Source organism: Cardiocondyla obscurior, linkage group LG10, assembly GCF_019399895.1.
Source record: "Cardiocondyla obscurior isolate alpha-2009 linkage group LG10, Cobs3.1, whole genome shotgun sequence".
Classification (NCBI taxonomy): Eukaryota; Metazoa; Arthropoda; class Insecta; order Hymenoptera; family Formicidae; genus Cardiocondyla; species Cardiocondyla obscurior.
The window spans coordinates 4,031,633-4,054,479 of NC_091873.1; the positions used below are offsets into that span (position 1 = coordinate 4,031,633).

Genomic DNA, 22,847 nt, shown 5'->3' on the forward strand with positions numbered 1-22,847 from the left:
AAGAGCGCTGTGATAGGTGGGAGTGCTACTAACACAGCCAATGGCTGGCTCGTGGGTGACCGGCCGCCGGACGCTTTGGCTTCGCTCGCTTGCGGAACAACTTCAGTTGAATGAGAAGTGCCGCGTAGTGAACGTTGGGAGCGCGTACGTTCTCTCGCACTCTGTTCTGCGTGCAAAAGGTCCTTCCCCCTGCGTTCCTGCCTTCCCTGGACCCCCTGCAGCTAGCGTCGCGGAGAATGAGAAGGTGAGTGAATCAATTTTTTCCCTCGCGGAAAAGACGCGGTCTTTCGCGTGAACGAAATTTCGGCCGGTGTGGCGTAGAGAAGGTAGCAAAAGCACCAAAAAGGCGCAGCGTGTGCGTCGCACCGCTGACAAACCCCTCCTTTCTTTCTCTCGCGCGCCGCCGTCGAAAATGACCAGAAAAAGACGAAACTCCGGGGGGATCGGAGGACCTGCGGAAGATCTACGTGTCGATTAGACGCTGCGACAGCTAGGCGCGTCGATCGAGTCGGGTACCGTTTATATCTTATTTAACCGACGGATCTCTCGGACAGACGGTGTCCCACGGCCGAAAGAAAACGGCGTCGCGACGAGCACGCGGGAGAACAAGGTATACAAAGACATTGCGTAAGACATCGCTCTGTCGTTGTTAACAGCGATCGTAAGCGGTTCTTGTTTCGCGATAAGAGATGAAATACGACGACACCGCCGTCCCGGCTCCGATGTTCTCTTCCTCTGCGCGGTACATGAGGTCACGATGTCCGAGTGGACTTTTTCTCAATTGTTTCGCCATCGCGATTCTCGCGGTCCCGCGAGGCGACGACGAGGAAGCGGCTCTCGCGATACGTTCGCTGGACCGTGTAATAGAACTTGATCCAGCTGGCGCGGCCCAGTTTTTGCCGCTCGGCCGCGTTAGAACGCGAGGAAAGTGTAACAGCCGCGAAATTCGCGCGTCAGAGTGAAAATGTATATTAACGCGCTCAAATCCGAGATTGTGTCGCAAGCGCGGATTACGTCGCGAGCCTATAAAATAGCGGCGGCTTTCACGATCAGACGCGCGACGCACAAATCTATATAGAATACCGTGAGATGTGCGTCTCGACCTTCCGAGCTTTGTCAGGAAAACATGTGCGGGACGCGCACTGCCTTAATAGACTACAGACGGGCGATCGTTTACATTTCACTTAGCACGGAGCAAATACGAATGAAAAACGCGTTTGTTCCAGCAATAACTACGTCGTACACGTCGAGCAGATCTTAATTAGCGAATTTGATACCGAAATACTTAATTGCAGTTAACCAACACCAAAGTAAAAAAAAAAAAAAAAAAAAATCTTTATACAATAAAAAAATATGATCCGATGTTTGGATGAGATAGATATTGATAGATAATAAATCGAGAAATCTTATCTTTAAAATGGCAGATAGCGCAACGTACGATATTTATTTCTCAAGTTTCGAAAGTAATAAGCGTGATATATCCCGGATAGGAGTACGGTTAACAGGTAACGGCGCTCGTCACGCTGCATATGTCAAGTTGACCCCCTCGCGGTTCTGGAATTCGATGCTTTCTCTGCGTCACGGATCAGATTATGCCACGGACGAGGAGAGTCCTATTCGTCAAGGGACGCTCATGAATGAGCGGTATTACGCTTGGTGCACGATCGTGCCTGCCGCGAGCGGAGTCCTTGGGCACTTTGGTATGCGCGCAAACGTGATTACTCCGCGATGAGAGGCTCGCTTACGACGCGAGCCGTCGGCCGCTTGGTTAAAAAAAAAGAGGAAAAAAAAAAAAATTTGGAGCGCACCAACCGGTTTTCTCTCACCCGTACTCGAGCGCCGTTATCTCAGTCGTCCGGATAGGTTCGCTCGGCTCTTACCTGACCACCGCAGCACGTTGCCGGCCTTCCGTCGCCCCTTATGCACAACATGTGAGACAAAACAGTTTGTTTGGCGGATTTCCCTCTGAGCTATTTTCGTCCCCGCGCCGGTAATCGCAGTCTATTTTTGCCGCCGCGCCGTCCTGGGCGTTAAGCCTTTCCTTGGAAGCGAGAAGAACTACCCCCTCCGATTTTTCCGCCGTCGCGAATTCGAGGAATCCTACGCTGGTCCGAGAAAGAGAGCCTCGGGGGTTAGTTGAAACGGAAGTTTTCCAGAACGATTAAGATTCATCGTTGTTGCTCGTTAAGAAAGAAAAGTATCTCGCGCGTGCTAATTCGAGGCGCAATCTTGTCTTCGAAAGTGTTATTTGGCCAGTTAAAAAAAAAATAAAAAGTAACTTTTTAGAGTTTATTTTCAGATATCTAATTTGTTTATCAGATTATTCAATTTAGATACTTTAATTGCTCGAGATAATCCGAATCCGGGATCGGTATCGGTGGTCGAAGGTTAAAGTTCGAGTAATTGAATAATAAATTCAGATAGTTTCCAGCTCTAATAGTTTGTTATCAATTTGGAAAAGCTATTAACCGCGGAGATAAAAACTTTTTTTTTTTTTCATGTAGAAAATAGAAGCCCAAGGACATAACTCAAATTATTTGTGGGATTATGGTTCTATCTTATAATTACTAAAATAGAATGGAACGCCGTCAACGTTATCGAGCGACATCGCGTCATCTCGATAAAATTGGCTGTCATAACAATAACAAGCTGCTGCCGCAGGTGTTTTCGAGGAGAGGCGGGTTTCCTTCCGGTGCACAATACAAAACTTGCAGTTTCCGCGTAAGATGAGCACGAATGTAAATTAAGCTAATGAAGATTCCTGCGTAACGTGGGACAAAAGCCACAGGATGTCGCGAGCATAACTCGCCTCTTCATTATTCGAAGATCGTTAACTAGGCCGACATTTTCAGCCGTTGCGTAATAGCTCACCGGTGACTTCGCTGTATAGATCCAGCGTTACTCTGGTGGACACTCTTTAAAGAGCTTCGAGCATTCTTCGGGCGTTCGAAGCGGGACGATAAGATAGACCCATCTCGCCAGCGCATTGGCCGTTGATCATCTCCTTCCGGTTAAACGCGCCAAGTTGTGACTCACGTACCTATATTACTTTTCGTTATCTACACACTCTGACGTCCCGTACGTTTATTTTCTGCGACCGCAGCATTCGCGCGAATCCAGCGATTCGAACGGTGATTCATTAGATCGATAGGCTATTCCGACTAGCGCCGGCTTTTGTTACCGTGCGCGACATCCTACGCAACGTGCGCGAATAATTGTACGCGAAGGTAGCCAGGCAAGAGACAATGGACCAGAGTTGGAGACAAAACGTCCCACTGGGAACGTCGCGGGGCGCGTCCCATTTACGCGACTACTTCGAAGCTGGGATTCTTCCTCGTCTCTCCCTAGCGCGACAGCGTGAATCGCGCGGAGCATCAACGTAGTCGTGAAAGAGCCGCACTCGCCGCAAAGTGACGCTCCTACGTCATTGTCGAGGGAAAAGAGGGACGTAGGAAGGGAATAGAGGGAGCGAGGGGGTGACGAAGGCCGTGAGAGCGCAAGGGGAATGGAAGCTGCGCTCGGACACAGAATGGAGTTATTCCACCCGCATGTCGTTATGCGCCGGATGAATGCAGGCGGGGTTCCACCCGTTATTTCCCCGGTACGTGAATGACGCTGGACGCGACACAAATGTTTACTTTCAATTGCCGACGATATCGGCCCGATACGCTCGGCGGCAAAAGTGGCGTAAGGAAAAAGAAAAAGAAAAAGAGTTTAACCTCCGCTCGCGGAGCTTGGCTCGATCGCGATTCACGATGATTCACCGAATCGTTGAAACCCGGAAACGCGTCGGTGACGCTAATTAACATAGTAATAGGCGATCCTTGCCCCGATGGGAAATTCACGGACGATTTCTCGCACGCCACCCGATTTTCTAATGTCGCGCGATTTCTGGCCATTTCCGAATTAACGGTAAAACTAAGCGTTTCACTTGTAGCTTCAAATCTGTAAACGTAACTTCAAGCTCTCTCTCACTACTTGGAGGAAAAAAAACAAACAGTTTCAAGTATTCCTCAGTTCTGCGCAAAAAATACACCTAAAAAAAATACAGTTACATTATAATAATAATTAAAATGACATTCAAACACTATTTATAAAAGTATAAATTTTTTACTTCAACACTTAAAGCTAGGTAGCTCGTTAATTCGATTACTTCCAACGTGTAACGTACAAGGCGCTATTTCCAATGAGAATATCGCAGCGAAACAAGTCAGACCTGATTATTGACTTTAGAACGCGATGGATTGGACTTGATCTCGTCGGATGATCGGTTCGGTATAAAGAAACGGTTCAGACGATGCCGAGTATGGTACGAATCGCGCCGGTAATTAGGTGCCCACGCGTGTCATACAGTGACTGGATTTTCCGGGAATGACAACGCGGTACAAATGCCGTCGGTCGCGGAGGCTCTTCCACCCATCAAGGCCATTTTCACGCAAAACATACCAATTGCCCGTTCCGTGTACGCCGACGTCGCGCAAAGTCTCGATTTCGCGGAACGCGTTCCACGTAATCCGCTCAGGTCGCCTTTGTGCATCGAGATGTGGCTCTCGTGTCTCCCGTCTCCTCGGCGTCGTTCACGAGCACGCTCTCGTCCGTTGTACACCTATTTATATAATTAGGGATCACGTTCAATGTCTGGAGTCTCTTCTAAAGTTCGTCGCGGATGACTGTACGTAACTGGAGTAGCCTCCGTCCATTGTGTAATTTAAACTCATCTTTTTTCTTCTTCTTCTTCTTAAAACTCTAACTGTTGTAAGATTATGCCCGCTTTGTTTACGCTGCGTCGTATAATTCCACTCCTTAAAGCGTGGTATTTTTTTCGGACCGAAAGCGATCTAATTAAGTCGAAACGTAGGAGGCTCCGCAATGAATCGTATAGACATGGTGAAAGAAAGGGGGAGGGGAGGGGGGGGGGTTTCGATATTGCAAATGTAGGTTGAATCGATCGATAATTGCGAAAACAGAATTATAAGTCGCTTCCCTCTTCTAATGACAAATCTAAACCGGCTACTTTCGTGCAAATACTACGTCTACCCGCGACACGGTAAACTGCTCAAGATAAACTGTTGGAAATTGCTGCTCAAGTATTTCGTTCTGAATAGTTGATTTCACGATTTCACGAACGCGCTTCTAAGCGCGGGCTCAATTGTGTGAATGACGCGATAAGACTACCTCGATAATCGGGTCATCCATAATTGATCGTCGACGGATGATTTCGTGCATCTATTTGCGTATCTGATTAGTCCGCGAACATGACACGCGTATTGGCCGCGCGCATTTTTTATTCACGGCTTTTTTTTTTTTTCATCGACGTTGCAGAAGCAGGTCTTTTCGAAAAGTAGGTCTTTCGATTGTCCTCCCTCGCCGAAGGGGGGAGAGAGAGGACTCGACGGCTAATAGCAGAAATCGCGTGTGGACACGGCATATGGTTCCCTTTTTCGTCGCTTAGAACCGCGGGTACCGGCACCTGTTTGACAGCGTTACGTTTAATGCGTGACTTTCACTGTTGCAATACTGCGTTATTACGCAAGGAAGAGTCGCGAGGTTTATTCAACCGCGAAGGGTTGCGACGCACAGCTGGAAAGAAGCCCTCCTTCGTCGGCGCACGACTTGAACGCTCGCGGAAACACTGCACGTTTTACTTTTCGTCGACGGAGATATTTTGAGAAATAAATTGCCCGGGTTCGGGGAGATCGATTCAATTTTTAATTTGTTTTTTTTTTTAATATTTTTTTATTTGATTTATTCTTTTCAATTTAAATCCCGTGATGGTTAAACGGGAAAAATTGAAAATATTGAATCCTGCATGGATGGGTATTATTTGAATCGCGCTTTTAAATGTTAGTTTTTTTTTTTTTTTTGCTCGGCAATATTAAAATTAGAACCACACATACATATGTATGCGCGTGAGTCAGTGTGAAAAAAATGATCAAGGCATCGCTACATTACACCTCGCAATTTCGTATTTCCATCACAACTTGACGCGATAAAAGAATCTCTTGTATCAATATCCGTGGGTTACTTTCGATAGCGAGTTTTATTTCATGCTACCCATGATAGCAACTCGAGTAACAATAGACGTAACGCGAGAGCGTGGATAAACCGTGTAGGTACATACATGTGTATGATTGCTAAACATAACGTAAGAAGAAATCTTCGGTTACATGAATCGCATTATCGTGTTATCAAACAAAGAGCGCGCATGTGCTTCTCAGAAAAGACTTTCGAAAAGAACTTTAATTATCAGCGGGTATATAATTAGCAAAAAAAAAAAAAAAAGGAGAAAAACAGAAAAAAATTGTACGAGGAATTATCCTGCGCGTGCCTAAATAATTCCGGAAGCGAGGCTCGTGCGCTTCGGCGGTCTTCCGCTTACGTTACACCGCGACGCATTAAAGATCGCGGCACGACGAGTCGTTACGTAACTCTGGCATTTTCGCGTTATTATTGTAACGTTAGAAAGTCGCACCGCAGTCAAATTGTTTCTGGAGTGCGAATTGGCCTCTTTTTTTTTTTTTTTTCCTCGCGACAAGCCGCTCGTCTTACGTGACAACTTCGAACCACTAACTCACTTGAACCGCTCGCAGGCTAAAGTAATTAACTTTACTTTTTTAGGTTCTTCAAAAAAAATTCTTTTTTTTTTTTTTTTTTTTTTTTTTCTTAATTTTAGTGTCGAGAGATATTTGATATATGTTTAACTCTTCCAGCGAAAGTAAACGTTGTATTTTTTGGTTTCGCGAATTGTTGATTGACTTAACAAACGAGCGGCTATATATATATTTTCTTAAATTCCGCGAGTCCGCGTTATTTCTATTTACGTGGTAACGCGTGCGTCAAGTGGGCGATTCAAGTAGCGACCACGCACGATCGTGTGCGTTCGCGATTTGTCTAATTTGTGGCCTTATCGGCTGGATGCCGATGGTATATCCATCGCTTGACGTCGCGCATCCTCATTAGCTTCACGCCTGAGATAGGTACGTACGTGAGATAGCGCGATCGCATCCTCCAGCATCTCTCTGCATTCAGTCGCGATAAAGATTTGCGCCGGACGGGGCCACATTTAACGTTAATTACTATCGTGCGAACCTCTTCTGCGCGTTTGCGTGGCGTATATCGATATACGTTGATTCTTTGCTCACTAATCGTACAATCGCGCCAAACGAGATAACGACGACATTATCAGTTATACAAATGCAGAGCGTCCTACTAGATAATGCAAGAAGAAACCCGATCTCTCCGCAGTTCATCGGCCGATTGTCAATATTATTCTGCCTGAGATATTCAAATTACCAAATGACGTTGTATTGTCTATTTCCGGTTTGCTGAACCGAAATTAAAGTAGTTCTCGATACTCGGCAGAAAGTTATTCAAATAACTTACAGTCAGGTAGGCTAGTCCGAGATAATAAAATACGCTCGAAGGAGCGATTAAAATTCAATTTTTCGCTACTACACCATGCTATTCGCAGAATTGCAAATTGTGGCAGCTCGCACTTTCTCCGAAATCGTTTGCGGATAGAAAAGAAATTCCGCAAATAATAGAAAAAAAAATCTCGGTTAACTGCGTGCTGCGCGTTCCCTTGTCGGATTTTATCTGGCTTCGACGCGACGTTTTTGATTCGCAAAATCGAGTTATTTATTTATTTTTAACTTTAATTTTTTCTTGATAACTCTCATCGCATCCTTTCGGACCGATAGTTCGGCCTCGCATCCTTTGTTCGCGCGACCGAGATCCTGACTCGGAGAGTGATAAGCATCCCGCTGATACAGAGAGAGAGAGAGTTCGATGCATCGTTTTTATCGCGCACTCGCCCCACATCCTGTGACTCGCGCCCGCACGCATACGCTCGCACCTACGCGACAAAGTCCGTCAACTTTTTTTCCTACGTAAACGAATTAATTCTCCCCTCGGGGTCGCATCGATGCCGAAGGGGTCGCTCCCCTTTCGGGCACAGAGCAAAACGGGCACGCTGTAGAATTTCGGTCGCACGAAATCGCAGAACGGGTTTTAATCCCGCCGACCCCGACCGGAGAAACACCCATAGTTACTAGACGAATTATTTGCACCGTGGAAAACCCCTATCAATCCCCTTTTTATAAATAAATTTATTAATTTGTAATAATACTAGTAGTATAATAATAAGATCTTTGATAATATTTAATGACTAATGGGAAAAAAAAAAAAGGAATTTCGCTGATTGCCTGTGTATAACTTAAATCGATAAGCAAAGTAATGTAATATTTAATTAGCAATTAAATAGAAATTATAAATCATACGTTTCGGTTTTATTTTAAATAACGCTCAACGCTGCAACGACAAATTACATTTCAATATTTTTTTTTTTTTTTATGTAAAATTTTAGTTTGTCAATCTCACGCTCTTTGAACTTGGTAAATCCGAGACGTATTGTTCACAATTTTTTTTTATTAAATTATTCATTATTTACGTCGGGTAACAGTGAATTACCCACTAATTAAATGGTTGCGTATCGTTAACTCACGCACAACCGGTATTTAATTCTATAAGCCTACTTTTCCTGTTTTTCTTTTTCTTTTTTTTTTTTTTCCACATTTCTTTTTCGTGTGCGAGTAAAAGTAAAAGGTTATCGACTTCGTTTCTACAGCGTCGACGAAAAATTTGCGTCTGCGAGCCGTCGCTTGTGTAAAAAATTTTTTTTTAGAGGAAGAACCGCGAGACCAGCAGCGGAATAAAAACGTACGCATCGGCATGAGAGAATCATGTTTCATCATCGCGCACCGTTATTTTAGACTCGTGCGATCGCTCGTGTCTAACAACCGCCGTCCGCTGTTACGCGATTCGTCCCATTAGATGGGTTTCGCGAATTCACGTACGCGCGTATACGTGAACGGCATACACGAACGTTCCGTACCCGAGGGTGGGTTCGTCTCGTCTGGCTCCGAACAATCGCGTTACGTTCACCTCTTTCGCCGGTGGTCTCACTTACGAGAGCCGCCGCGACTCGGTCGGTGACACGAGTGTTACCTCGCACGCATATTTGCTCGACAATAATTACGACCAACACCGAAAGATTAGCGTCGCGGAGGAGCGAGAACCGTCTTATGCGTGTCTCCGATAAAAGTCGCGTCACGCGCTCTATAAAAATGTCACCGCGGACGCGTAATCCGGAGTGCAGAATAATTATTAGAGTGAAAACTTAAGAGTGCTAATTATCGCGGAACGTACTCGATAAAATTCACGTGGCTCTTTCGGTTTACCGTACCGAAAGAAAAAGAAGAAAAAAAAAAAAAAAAGGGGGATGGAAGCGAAAAAAAGAGGGGCGGGCAGATAACACGTGCGTTAATGCGGTATGTTAATGTGGAGTCGCGGTTGCGGTGGGCCGAACGATTAAACGCATCTTGCAGCATCGCTCTAATCAGTCTAACGTTACGGCACTTCCGGTCGTTGTTGAACGAACCGCCTGATTCGCCACGTGAATCATACGCGGCACGAGTCACGTCATTACAAAAACGTGAAGCGGGACCGTATGTTCGACACGTGCGTAGCCTCTGATTCATGTACTTTGCTCGCGATCGCGAGGCAGAGCTTCCGGTGGCAAAGCACGCGATTGAAATTTCGCCGGGCAAAGCGTCAAGTTATGAAATACATCGTCGACGAAAATCGCTTGCCGATTATGAATTATGATGATCATCGTCCGTTGTGATCTTTGGCGGGCCGCTTTTTCGTTCACAGAGACCGACGACAGCTCGTGAAAAAACTTTTCGATCTTTCCTCGAGATCTCGAGTGCACCAACGGGGGCGAGAGGTTTATTAAAAATTTTATGACCTACGGCGAGAGAAGTAAAGATTTTTTATCAATGGCACGTTGCTTCGAGATATAATCGACATTTTTTTTTTTTTTTTTTTTTTTTTTAAATAACAATTTTAGTAATCTGGGTATCTCACAAAGACGGAGCTCACCTGCAGGTGTGAGGGCTTAAATTGAAAATTATCAGTCGACACTTGATAATAAACGTTCCGCGTAACGCGAGAAAAACATCCGGGGACAAAAAACGTTACTTTCGTAGCCCTTTCGAAAGAGTAATAAAGATTAAACGTTCGCTTTCCAGATATCCGAGTCTATGTTTGATTGTTATCTGAAAGAAAGAAATCCTCCCATTCACGGGACGTAAAATTGTATTCCGAGTGCGATCGGCCGTGATATCGATACGGTGTCCCCCCATTCAACAAAATCAGACATTCATACGAAACACTTGATTCACGCCGCTCTGAATAGAAAAACTCCTTCCGAGATATCGTGTTGCAAGCTAGGAACGCGCACTGATTAACGATTATGCGGCAGGCTCTCCTCGCGCGTTATCAGATCGATGGAATGTCGCGGGATCGATAGCGTTGTTTCATCTCGTTCGAATAGTAATGCCTTTGGTTTTCACTCCGGTATTTGCTCGTTCAATAATGACTGAAACTCCGCGACACGTATACCCGTGACATAACAGCGTAACATAAAATTAAATTAACACATAATTAATTACATAATATTAAATTTAATTAATCTTAATATTAGTTTTTTTTTTTATGTAATTTTATGTAACATTAAGGTACGTAATTGGCATCTGTACGTTGGCGTTTAGCTTTCGCAAAATGTTTTGCTAAGTATTTTGTAGCGCGTTTTAGTGATCACTGCGCGTAATCAACGTGTTAAAATTACACGACACGGAGAGAACGCTCGATAGCGAACGGGGAACCCGACTCTCCGGCATGTTTAATGGCGAATCAAATTGATGCCATGCGGCAAGTGGCTGTGATTCATTACGGATGGCGCAGAGTGTAAAGTCGAGCATTTACGCGACAATAACTTTTCCTGTAGAGAGATTAAAAACCGCGTTGTAAGGTCCGAAGTGCCGCTACGTCATGGTGCCCGCGTAGCGACGAGCGAAATCGCGTGTGCCGAGTACGCGTGCACTTTTATGCATTTCGCAGTCGCGGAGGTAAATCGTGCCATTGTTGTGCGACACACGCTAACGCATTGTATACTTTCAGATTGATCTGAGGATCGACCGTCCAGCTTTTCGGACGCTAAGGCGAGCGACTGCGATCCGACGCGTAAACTTGACGTGCCGTGCGAAACGCGACGAGATTAATCGCAAGGCTAGCGATAACGCGATGGGACGATAGCGATGTTCCGGCAACGAAGTTCAAAGTTGTATCGATCAGCCGGAATGGGGCAGTTTGCTGGCTGGTGGCTGATCGCGGTCGCCGCTGTATTAATCTCGACGGGAGCGGCCCTTGAAGGACCGAACATATGCACCCGGCAGGACACGTAAGCATTTAAGCTTTTTATAATTTAATAACGAGGAAAAATATAATCGATACGAATCTTGATTAATTTAACAGAAAAGAAAAAAAAATGACGTTTTTTTTCGCTTGATGATCTAATCATATTTATATGAATATTGAAAAGTAAGGAAAATTAATGATATAATATTTAACGTAATGATATTAAAATAAATAGAATGCTGAATTTCTCAGAGTTAATGATTCGGAGAAATTTACTCTTTATTAGTTTCTAGAATATCGACTGGTAATAGTAATCAATTTTCTACACTTTATTTCAATTCAGTAAACTGCTCGTCAATTATTTACCGATTGTGTTAACGTCTCAGTGATGTAACTGTCTTAATCAGTTATTGCGAATTGACTACAACCTGCTGTTCGCTTATTAAACAGCACGGCGTTATCATCGGTGGAATTTACAAGGGAGTATATCATTTCAGGTATACGATAACGGTGAAGGTGTCCGAGCAGAAACCATACACTGTGCGAGAGAACACGTGGTGCTTCAGTTTCCCACCGAGATGTTCCAAATACAAAGTCGTCTACAGAACAGTCTACAAAGAACAGGTCGGTTATTTAATCCGTATCTATAAAATACTTTCTAATTTTACAGAGAGGTCCAATCTGGATTTGTCTTTTCTGTTTACTATCGTGGAGCAATAGCGAGCTTGGAAAATAAAAAAAAAAAGAGAAAAAAACCGCAGTAAAACGATTATTGGTTGAACGGTGCAAGTTACAATCCATAATTGCGCAATTTCTTGCAGGAATTGACAAAACAAAGACCCGTGGAAGAATGCTGCAAAGGCTACGCGGAGACCACAAATGGTGAGCGTTGCATTCCGGTTTGTTCGGAGGATTGCCGCCACGGTACTTGTATCGCGCCTGACGTCTGCAAATGTGAGTCCGGATACGGCGGTCCGTTATGCGACTTCAGTAAGTGTAGCCTTATTTTTCTATACTAATAATGCCAGCGGGGCACGCATTCCAGAACAGCCAAACACTAAAATCTTTGTTGCGCGCTTCGTTTACGGTGCAACAAGCCTAACATGAATGATAACGCGTTAGGTTGACACGTAGAGATAACAAGTATTTTTGTTATCTTATACGTTGGAAAAGAAAATTTGTATTGTAACGATAATGACACTTCGAGTTTAGAAAATAACACGGAATTTCCAAGAATATTTACATTGAAGAATTATTTTTAAAACTTGAAAAAATACACGGTCATCACCCTAAGCCAGCGAGAAAAAAAAAAAAAAAAAAAAAAAAAAGTTTATTTAAGCGATACGTATACGAGATAGTTTATTTTTAACTCTCGTGTTAACAGGGTGCCCATTGGGTAAATGGGGCAGAGATTGCGAGATGGATTGCAAGTGCCAGAACGGTGCCACGTGTGATCCGTTCGACGGCAAGTGCATGTGTACCAGAGGCTGGACCAATGTATACTGCGATCAAAAGTGTCTTCCTGACCGCTATGGGCAAGACTGTGCCGAGAAGTGCCGTTGCAGAAACGGCGGTAGTTGTCATCATATCTCTGGCGAATGCCACTGTGCTCCCGGTTACACTGGGCCACTGTGAGTTCTAAATTTTATAAATTATTATAATTATTTTCAGTATTTATTAAATATTGTTTAAATATATTTTTATATATATATATATATATATATATATATATATATGTTTGTGTTGTGCTTATATTATGCAGATGCGACGATTTTTGCCCAATGGGCAAGCACGGCGAAGAATGCAAGTCGGAATGCCGTTGTCAGAACGGCGGATCCTGCAACCCTAGGACCGGCGAATGTTACTGCACGCCTGGCTGGACGGTATGCGGGATTTTATGCAATCGAGTATCAAACATACTTTACGTCCCTCGCATAAATTTACATTCACAAATACAATATTTTTCACAGGGTAGGGTTTGTGCAAATCGGTGCCCGAATGGTTTCTGGGGCAAGAATTGCTCTCAGACCTGCGACTGTTACAACGAAGGCGGTTGCGACCACATTTCAGGCGAATGTCAATGCAAACCAGGTTTCTACGGCAACAAAGTATGTGAATATTGATTATTCTGATAAAACAATTAAAAAAAAAGTTTTTTATAGAAATAATTAATATTTTATTCTTCTTTCAACGCGATAAACAGTGCCTAAATATTTGTCCCGAGGGCACGTTTGGATTAAATTGCACAAACAAGTGCTCCTGTGAAAATGCTGCTACATGTGATTCAGTTAACGGCACCTGTATATGCGGGCCAGGTTGGATTGGTAAAACGTGCACCCAACGAGCCTGCGCAGATGATTTGTACGGTTTTCATTGTGAAAAGGTGAATTTTGGCTTTTTGGAAAGATCAATATTAAAAATGATGTTTTTTTATTAATTGTAAATTAAACTTAATTTACAGGTCTGCGAATGTGAAAAAGAAAATACCGCGCTATGTCATCCGTGGACCGGACAATGTTCCTGCAAGATGGGATGGGACGGCGAAACCTGCGCCAGACCGTGTCCCTTCTACACATTCGGAAAGGGTTGCGAGAATCGTTGCAACTGCAAGAACAACGCGCAGTGCTCACCCATCGACGGCACTTGCATCTGTGCAGCCGGATATCGTGGGAAGGATTGTGCCGAACTCTGTCCTGCAAACACATTCGGAGAGGATTGCGCGCAGAAGTGCGCCTGCAAGAACGGAGCCAGTTGCTCACCTGAGAACGGACGTTGCAACTGCACGGCTGGTAAGCGTAATTTTATTTAATTTAAATAATTACATTCGATGATTTGTAATTATAAACACGTTTAGAAGAAACTTTTGAGATTATTGCACTTATTTAAAACAGTAAATTTATCAAATAGTTGATGTTAACATTTATGTCATGTTTTAAACGTAAACATTTAATCCTTCTTAATTATATTTATTATCTCAAAGTCATGTTAACATTATTTCATAATACTTTTGCATGATATCGAACAGCTTTGATATTTTTTATACCCATTTTTATTGCTCGTCTGTAGAACTTATCACACTTAGAATTACTAGTTACTCTTAGTATGATTATTTATTAAAGTCTTGCTAAATATTTCCGATGAAGAAAAGATTCGACATCGGTAAGTACAAACACAAATTATACGTATTTCTCTGACATTTTGCCAGGATGGGTCGGTGTCTTGTGCGACCGTCCGTGCGATAACAAGTCCTTTGGCAAGGATTGTGAAGGCAAATGCAACTGTTTTAACAATGCGGCTTGCAACCCGCAAAATGGTAAGACGATTGAGAATAGTGACCCTCTTAATTCGAATTTTCGTGATGGAGCTAATCAAATTTTCTATCATATACTTAAAAAAAAAAAAATATACAATGAAATACGCGACAAGTTCTCCCATCTTGAAACTTTTTCTTAGCACTGCACCTAGAACACGCGTTATTTTATTTCAACACATGCAGGCACATGCACGTGTGCAGCTGGCTTTACCGGCACCCTGTGTCAAGACCGTTGTAAAAAGGGCTTTTTTGGAAACGGATGCAATCAGAATTGCGACTGTGTCGAGGAGAACACCGTGGACTGTGACTCCACTACTGGGTATTGCAACTGCAAGCCAGAATGGCGAGGTTTGTAGAATTTATTTCCGCGTTTGGTCATTGATAAAACAAAAAAAAACTTAGCACATTGAGATTAACAGAATTTTATAAATCATTTTTTAATCAATAGAAATATTATTATTTATTAAAAATCGTGAAATATATGTATTTAAAAACAGTAGTAATATTTAAAAAAAAAACAAGCGACGACACGGAAAACTGCTTTTAATGGCAGCCAGCGAAAAATTTTTTTCGAGACGGGTTTTGCTTTAACGTCAAAACAGGAATACGGTGCGAAACAAAGTGCCCGGAGGGTCTTTACGGCGAGGATTGTCACTCGCATTGCGAATGCATGAACAATAGTTCCTGTGATCCCACGACTGGAAGTTGCGTCTGCGCCAGGGGTTGGGAGGGCCCCAATTGTTCGCAGCCGTGCAAGGAAGGATGGTACGGGCTGGGATGCAAAGAGAAGTGCCCGCAGAAAATGAATGGTAAAGAAAATTTAGTATCCAAGATTTAAACGCATGACATATGAGCGTAACACATTAAACTCGCATGATTTTTGAACCGATTAATTTTGTAGGCAATGTAAGATAAATGTATTATCGCACGTTGTGATAGATTGTGTTATGTTAACATTTTAATTCTGTGAATGTGATGTTATAATTATCATATACTTATTTCACAATAATCTTCTGTTTTCCTAAATCGTAAATTAAAACATTTAGTCAATATGTCTCGTAGGATATATTTTAATGTAAGATAGATTATACATTCGTTGCGATACGTATACATAAGTATACTTGAATATATTACAATCGAAAACGAATGAAGAGAAAAATTTAGATTAAATTTCAACATTAATTATATCCGCTTATAGCAGCTTTATACATTCAACGCTATAAATAACATACTTGGATGTAGGTTCTCTTGTGTAGCTTGCGGCACAGCTAACAGCAAAGTTAAAAAGTAGCAATTGACCGCTGCTTGCGCAAATGCTGACGCAAACAGTAGGCACTTACTTCATTTTATTTTATCGCCGATCGCTTTTATGGTTAGACTCTTCATTGGGCTGCTCAACGATTTTATTAATCATTAGTTTATTTTACATTTGGAACATGGTGAAAAGAATATTAATTATAATAAATGTGTTGTATACTGAAAAATTAATATAAACTTACTATAGCAGTTTTTTTCGTGTAATAAATTCTTTAACATTCATTTTTTTTCCTTAGGAAATATGACTTGCGATCACGTTACCGGTCAATATGTTTGTCGTCCGGGATACTTGGGCCTTACTTGTGAACATCCGTGTCCGCCTAATCGTTACGGGCTAAACTGCGCGAATCATTGTCACTGTAAAAATGGCGGGGAATGCCATCACGTAACAGGCAAGTTACAATTTACAAGTCTTCATATTCATAAGCATCTGAATCTGATTGTAAATGTATCTATGTACAAATTTCCTTTTTTAATTAATTTTTTTTTTCTTTTTTCTTTTTTCTTTTTTTTAATAGGTGTATGCCAATGTCGACCTGGCTGGCAAGGAGAGTACTGTCAAACACCTTGCGCCGAAGGTACTTATGGTGTAAACTGTACGCAACATTGCAAGTGTCAGAACGGCGGTAAATGCAGATCCAACGATGGCCATTGTCGATGCCCGCCAGGATGGACTGGAACTAGATGTACCGAGAGTAGGTTTTAAAAGTGTAGGCTAGAAGAAAAAAAATATACCAAGCTCTGTTTACTTAAATGCTTGCCAATTTTAGTTTGTCCCGAAGGGTACTACGGTGATCATTGTATGGAGCCTTGCGAATGTAAAAACGACTTTTTCATGTGCCATCCAGCCGATGGTTGCATTTGCAGACATGGATATACAGGTAAATTAAGTACATTTTTAAAGAAACGAATACGATGAATTAAGATTTCGTTATTGTGCAGTGACTTAAAATGACTGAGAATTACTTTTAGGTGAGAACTGCGACGAACAATTATTTTCCCACAATATCCAAGAGAAGGAAGACGGTGGATACGGACACATTGTCGGAGTTGTATTCGCGACTATTGTTATAATTGGTGTTTTACTGGCTGCGTGGATGTATCATCGTCGCAGAGTAGCAGATTTGAAGAGCGAGATAGCTCAAGTGCAATATACAGCTGAACCTGTATCTCCGCCAGGTAAATTATAAGTTAATTAATTTCTTATTCTTAATGAAAAATTTATTTATCGAAGTCGTCTCCGAATTTAATCGTTAGAGAGATTAAAAATATTAATTTTCTGTAGAACGAAATCAATTCGACAATCCAGTGTATGCATACCAAGGTTCGTCCAAGTTTGATGATGGCACTACTACGTTGTTGAATAACTTCCAATTCCGAAATAATTTCCATAAAAACATAAACACCGAAAAAGCTAAATTCGGCCTGAGTACCGATGATGAAGATGATTGCAAAGGTTTGACACGTTTAATAACAAGAAAATTAAAACAATTTTAATAAGATTAATTAAATTAATTTATATATAATTATTTAGGAGCGTACGGACTGCAATACGATCTGAAGAATAGGGATGCCGATATGGGAAATCCAAACTTGAACGTATATCATAGTATCGACGAAAACGACGGTAAGAAAGTAGAGCATGTTTACGATGAGATTAAACAAAACAACGAATCAGAATACGATGAATTAAATCAACCGCGACCGGTTAGCTGGAACATAAAGCCACATTCCAGTCTAGTAGCTAATGGCTTCCTGCCTAAACCGCGTGATACTCCGGGATCTAGTAAAATGATAGACAAGGATCCGGAATTAGGTGAAACCTAAAAAAATTTACACAGCGTTCCTTGTTTCAACTGCCCAGATTTGAACTAGAATGAGCTCTATTATAGATTCGATTAAAAGACTTTGCTCCTGTTTTATAAGGAGTAAGTCTGTATTACTTTTACAATTTAAGCGAGTTTCGTAAACAAGACTTTATAATATAATTACGATTAATTATCAAGCTTGTTTTTTAAAAAAGTTTATTCGACTTTTATACATATAAAATCTATTCGCGCGCTTATCTTGTCTTTGTCTGGCAAAGTACGGCAGTATTAAAACAAAAATATCACTTCGTGCAAGAGACGAAGAAAATTTGTAACAAAGAATTTTATTCTGGTATGCTCTTCTTTTAATATTTAGCTTTCACTCGATATATTATCGATCTCTGTTATTTTCTCATTTGTCACGAATTATTACGATGAGAAGATGAACATTTCTGTATATATAAACATATTCTTTTTAAGAAATAGTTTTAATTAAATTATTACATATCTGTCTGATATACGTGCATATATTGCCAAAACGGGCATAAGTAGTTTAAGAGGCTGGCAATGATAAACAGGTGATAAGAAATCAAATCATGAATAGAGTTCCCATTTTGTGAATACATAAAAGACCTTATATCATGGATTTTTTTTTTATATTTTGGTCGTCGTGTGAATATCAATATTACAATTAAAGACATTTAAAAGAACTCTAATAATTGTTGATTGTAATATTATAATTTAGTATATCTTAAGATAAACGATGGAATCTAGCATATATGGACAAATGCAATAAGCTATCAAATTTATCAATTTGTATCATAAAATATCAAACGCAAATTTTTGCGATATACATATGAGAAAAAAAAAAAAGAGTTATAATTTTTATCGTTTTACTATAACTCGATAACTGATTATCAATGAAATGTAATTAGAAAACATATATATATATATATATATATATATATATATATATATATATATATATATATATATATATATATAAATTATAAATGTTCATTTTTTACGTTTCCTTTTTAAAGGAAAAATAGTGTGTAAGATATTACGGGATATGTCGCTTATTCCATTTATCTTACAGTCTTGTGATATATTATAATTATCAATTTCGGTGTATCCAAATAAAAAATATACTAGTGTGTACCGATATTGATATTTAAATCGAAAAATACAATCATGTGTATTCAAATAAAAAGATTTGCAGGCTAAATATAAATAATAGAATAAATTTGTTAATAAAGTAAGACATTGATCAGTGTGATAATACCGTAATGTGCATTGTTAATATGTCGCTAATTAAGAAAAATATTTTAATAAAGATTTCATGATACTTTATTGCGGCGACATGTAGACAATCTTATAATATAAAAACACTTGCTCCGCTGTTGCTCCTTCAAGTTATAAGGAATGTATCAAGTCCAGCACTTTACGTTGTGTGCAATATGCTTTACATTTCTGATAATTTAAGGTCGATTGTATAATTCACATATGGATTAAATAATGACGTATTTTCATTTATACAGTATCTTTTAGATTACTTCATAAGAGTATTTCTTACTATTTAAAGGCATTTAGGAAGCAATCGTTGTCAACGTTAACGCCTTGTAAATATTTATGCGACTAACCGCAGCGTTGTACGGTCTTTGTAACGATTTTTGTTAGCCCTCTCTTAGCCTCTGCGCCTGTACGATTTCCCAAACAGGCGGTACAATCCAGTAGCATCCGCCGAGGAACTGCAGCATCGCGACTACGCGAAGGCACACGTTCTCATCTGCGATTGTCAAATTATAAATCTTTAGACTGTTTTTTCTTTATATGTCGTACCCGGCGGGTACTAGAGAAGCGAAATTTATTATCTGTAAAAATATAAAAAAGAAAAAAAAAGTAAATAAAAATGGATGTTACGAAATACGTACTCTGTACGAAGTAGAAAGCCAACACACACAGACCGACGACAGTGGAGAACAATCTGTGCGAGCGATGCGCAAATTGATTTCCCAGCACATCGAATAGAGTCAGGTCTTGACAAATTAGCATACTGCTAATGCTCATTCCACCGAACAGCGACCACGTTAAAAACCAATAATAGTCATACGTGTAAGTTACATCTGAGGATAAAACATGAAATCAAAATGACATAACAAAACGCGCAAACAACGGGAAAATTGGTTTTAGTTCCTAAGTAATCCCAAAACGCGAGGCCACCGTCGCCGAGGTAATGATGAGAGTCGACCGCCATCGGCGAATCAAGTTAATCGAGGTAGTGATGAAAATCAAACTTGGAGCATATACAGTATATGCTCTAAGAAGACAACTGATTATATTTCAAGATTAAATATTATTTATTTAATTAGTTAATGTATTTTTTAATAATTTATATTAGACTTTCTCAATAAGGATGAGGAAATTTTAAAACATTAGCGCCGAGAAAGGTCTTTCCATGCGGCTGATGGCACGTTCTCTCGTTTGGCTCGCTTGGTGCCACGAGAGTAAGTATAAAAAAAATTAATATCATTGATACACGAATATGTATATTTAAATTATATTAAAGAAAACGAGAGGTGCTAAAGTACCATATATGTATATATCCGTAGATCGTTACCGAAAACTATTAAATATAAAACAACTTTCTTTAAGAAAGAATAAATAACACACGCTAAGCGCGAGTTTTGCAGTATCTAGTGTATATATAAAATAAATATTATATACATATAATTGAATTGACGTTATATATTAATGCAATATATTTTTAAGGATATCGAAGAAACAGGAAGGCTGTACATCTTACGCACTTAAAAGAATGATGCTACTGAACCAGGAGCTAGCACCAAAATATATTCGTCTGTTCTGAGCGGTAGTGTAAGTGGACCAGTAGCTAGCAATGCTCGGTACAAATGAACCGATTCCGGGTATCACCAGCAACAGCACCCAGTTGTCCGAACGGTAATACGCCTCCGTTCGCTGCAAATACAAGGTGGGAAACAGAACCCAAAAGAAGAGCGTGCCAGCTTTCATACCGGTCCAAGCCACCACGGCCGCCCAAAATCTGAAATAGCGAGCCACCTGGAACTCCTGCTTCCATTTACTACCATTTACTCGTGCAACTGGACTGACGAAAAGCTCAATATCCTCATCCGGTTCCTGATACGTGTAGATACTGTTCGCATCGTTGAACAAAGGCGCTACGTTTTTGTCCTGGTTGTCACCATTATCATATCCAATGTTATCCGTACCATTATCACGCCGATCCGATTCCGGTTCTTTATCCGGAGATAGACGGATACCCAATTCGTTATCCTCATCAGCTAGAAGCAATCTAGAAAAACGAATAAGATAAATGTTATTGTAAAAATGTAACATTATACAAAACAGGTATATAATTTCTTTAGAAGAGAATTTTACATGAATGAGATAAAAAACAACGTGGAAATTTAAATTTAAAACTATTTCTTGCTGTCACCTGTAAGGAGACGCTCGTTGCGGAGCCGGGACGCTCAAAGTTAAGGTGCCCACGGCGGTAGGAACGAAAACGAGCGTCATCAGCAAAAGTCCGGTCTCAAGATTGATGTTCTCGAGCACATAATGCGTAACTGCCGGGATGAGAACAAAGCCGACGGACATGGCGATGTTTTTCAAGGTAAGCGCCAACGGCAGTCTCACCTTAAAGTGTTTCCGCAATACGATTTCACTTTCGATGATCACGAAGCTCGCTCCTATACCCATCACTGCGCCGGCACTTAGGCCGGCTAAATAAGCACCCACCCCGCCGGTTGCCAGGTATCCCGAAGCTATGACACCCGTGGTGAGAAGAGCCACGCCGATTAAGCCGACCAGTCGTGGTATCGATGCCAAGTTTGTAATAGCCTTGGTCCATGGATCTGAAAGATAGTAAAATTAAGATTAATGGGAGCCGTGACAAAGAGCCAACGTTAACAATAAAAAAAAAAAAAAAAAAAAAAAAAATACCTGACAAACTCCAAAAAGCGACAAAGAATAGAGGTGCCAGGGTGACCTCTGTCCATAGATCGAAGTAAAACGACGAGTAGTCCGTGCCCAAAAATCCTCGCAATATGCCATACATCGACAGAACACTGGGCACGGTAATCTGCGTATTTTAAACAGAGGTATCTACATTTGTACATTTTGAACATTGATATTTAAAACGCGTTATACAGGGCATCGCGAAATATAAGTGCAACAATATCAGGGATTTTATACTTACCCAGCGAAACAATTACAGACGCTACATGTCACATATAGTTTATCGTTATCGAAAGATCATTATGCGATTTATGCATTCTTCATATCTGGCAAATTAACACGTCGCAAACAACGTAATAACATCTGCAACAAAAGTGTTTTTAACGTAGCATTTTACGTCTTTATTTAAACGCGAGCAAAGAAGAAGATACTACGCGATGATAGCTTTTTTTCAGATAAAAATACATGTCGATATCATTGAGCATACATTTCTAAATACCCTGTATTGCGCTGAATATCGATCGACTCTTCGATCTCATCTACTTTTAGCTATTACATTAATTTAAGATATTTTTAGAAAAAAAAAAAAAAAATTTACAGTTGCATTAATAAATCGAGTAACAAATATCAATGCAGAATCTGATTTTTAAACAAAAGCGTAACTTTGCTATCAGAGAAACACGTGCGATGATCGAACCTGAATGAAGGCAACACCTAGGAGAATCAACCACGAGTATCCACCATCTGGAGCTACCGGTCCGAGTTCCGAGAACGAACTGACAACCTCGTCGAGACGAAGTTGCTTGGCGAACGGCATTTTTTTAGATTGCCTTCAGCGCAAAGCTCGAAGGCGTATAAGCTTATGCAAAGAGCGACGTTTAAACTAACAAAAACTCGCGACAATTTTTCGTTTAGCAGACACCATCCAGTTGTTAAAGCGACTTAAAACATACTGTACGCAATATCTAATCTTGAGTAAGGTGTCGACAATCCGATAACCGTTGATAAGAATGAAAAACCGCGTCGTTCTACATCTGCCAAACCTCTCACTTCTATGCTCTTAATTAGTTTATAAATTTTAATGAAAATTTCGATATAAAAATTATGCAAGTGTAACACAAAGACCTATCAAAGAGAAATCGATTTTAAAA

At 40.8% G+C, this 22,847-nt stretch overlaps 2 protein-coding genes across 4 annotated transcripts; one reads left to right on the top strand and one right to left on the bottom strand.

Annotated features, from left to right (window-relative positions):
• The first annotated feature begins 37 nt into the window (after positions 1 to 37).
• Positions 38 to 19,626, top strand: Drpr (multiple EGF like domains draper). 2 transcript variants are annotated; one of them, XM_070662916.1, is made up of 18 exons: positions 38 to 244; positions 11,023 to 11,302; positions 11,757 to 11,883; positions 12,081 to 12,249; positions 12,644 to 12,890; positions 13,022 to 13,142; positions 13,230 to 13,367; positions 13,463 to 13,642; positions 13,721 to 14,048; positions 14,465 to 14,572; positions 14,756 to 14,920; positions 15,175 to 15,381; positions 16,126 to 16,281; positions 16,408 to 16,584; positions 16,660 to 16,770; positions 16,862 to 17,068; positions 17,175 to 17,345; positions 17,424 to 19,626. In XM_070662916.1, exons 2-18 carry the CDS (start codon positions 11,160 to 11,162, stop codon positions 17,714 to 17,716), a joined length of 3,048 nt encoding a protein of 1,015 aa, XP_070519017.1. In that variant the 5' UTR covers positions 38 to 244; positions 11,023 to 11,159; the 3' UTR covers positions 17,717 to 19,626. The 2 variants fall into 2 exon arrangements, with proteins under 2 accessions (XP_070519017.1, XP_070519018.1); XM_070662917.1 differs by lacking the exons at positions 14,465 to 14,572; positions 14,756 to 14,920; positions 15,175 to 15,381 and having other exon boundaries at positions 45 to 244.
• On the bottom strand, positions 19,024 to 22,772 carry LOC139106292 (uncharacterized). Of its 2 annotated transcripts, none has more exons than XM_070662918.1 (6): positions 22,394 to 22,772; positions 21,682 to 21,820; positions 21,176 to 21,593; positions 20,508 to 21,031; positions 19,632 to 19,823; positions 19,024 to 19,486 (listed from the first exon to the last, which is right to left on the bottom strand). In XM_070662918.1, exons 1-6 carry the CDS (start codon positions 22,511 to 22,513, stop codon positions 19,374 to 19,376), a joined length of 1,506 nt encoding a protein of 501 aa, XP_070519019.1. In that variant the 5' UTR covers positions 22,514 to 22,772; the 3' UTR covers positions 19,024 to 19,373. The 2 variants fall into 2 exon arrangements, with proteins under 2 accessions (XP_070519019.1, XP_070519020.1); XM_070662919.1 differs by lacking the exon at positions 22,394 to 22,772 and adding an exon at positions 21,938 to 22,059.
• Between the last annotated feature and the right edge of the window lie 75 nt (positions 22,773 to 22,847).

Excerpts from the sequence above, each read along its gene's own strand:
- Drpr (XM_070662916.1), top strand. The coding sequence starts at position 11,160 with ATGTTCCGGCAACGAAGTTCAAAGTTGTATCGATCAGCCGGAATGGGG. Across the intron at positions 11,884-12,080 it reads GAACAGTCTACAAAGAACAG|GAATTGACAAAACAAAGACC; the intron begins GTCGGTTATTTA and ends AATTTCTTGCAG. Across the intron at positions 16,585-16,659 it reads TGGAACTAGATGTACCGAGA|TTTGTCCCGAAGGGTACTAC; the intron begins GTAGGTTTTAAA and ends TGCCAATTTTAG.
- LOC139106292 (XM_070662918.1), bottom strand. The coding sequence starts at position 22,513 with ATGCCGTTCGCCAAGCAACTTCGTCTCGACGAGGTTGTCAGTTCGTTC. Across the intron at positions 21,032-21,175 it reads CAACGAGCGTCTCCTTACAG|ATTGCTTCTAGCTGATGAGG; the intron begins GTGACAGCAAGA and ends TCGTTTTTCTAG. Across the intron at positions 19,824-20,507 it reads CAGTAGCATCATTCTTTTAA|ATGTAACTTACACGTATGAC; the intron begins GTGCGTAAGATG and ends TTTTATCCTCAG.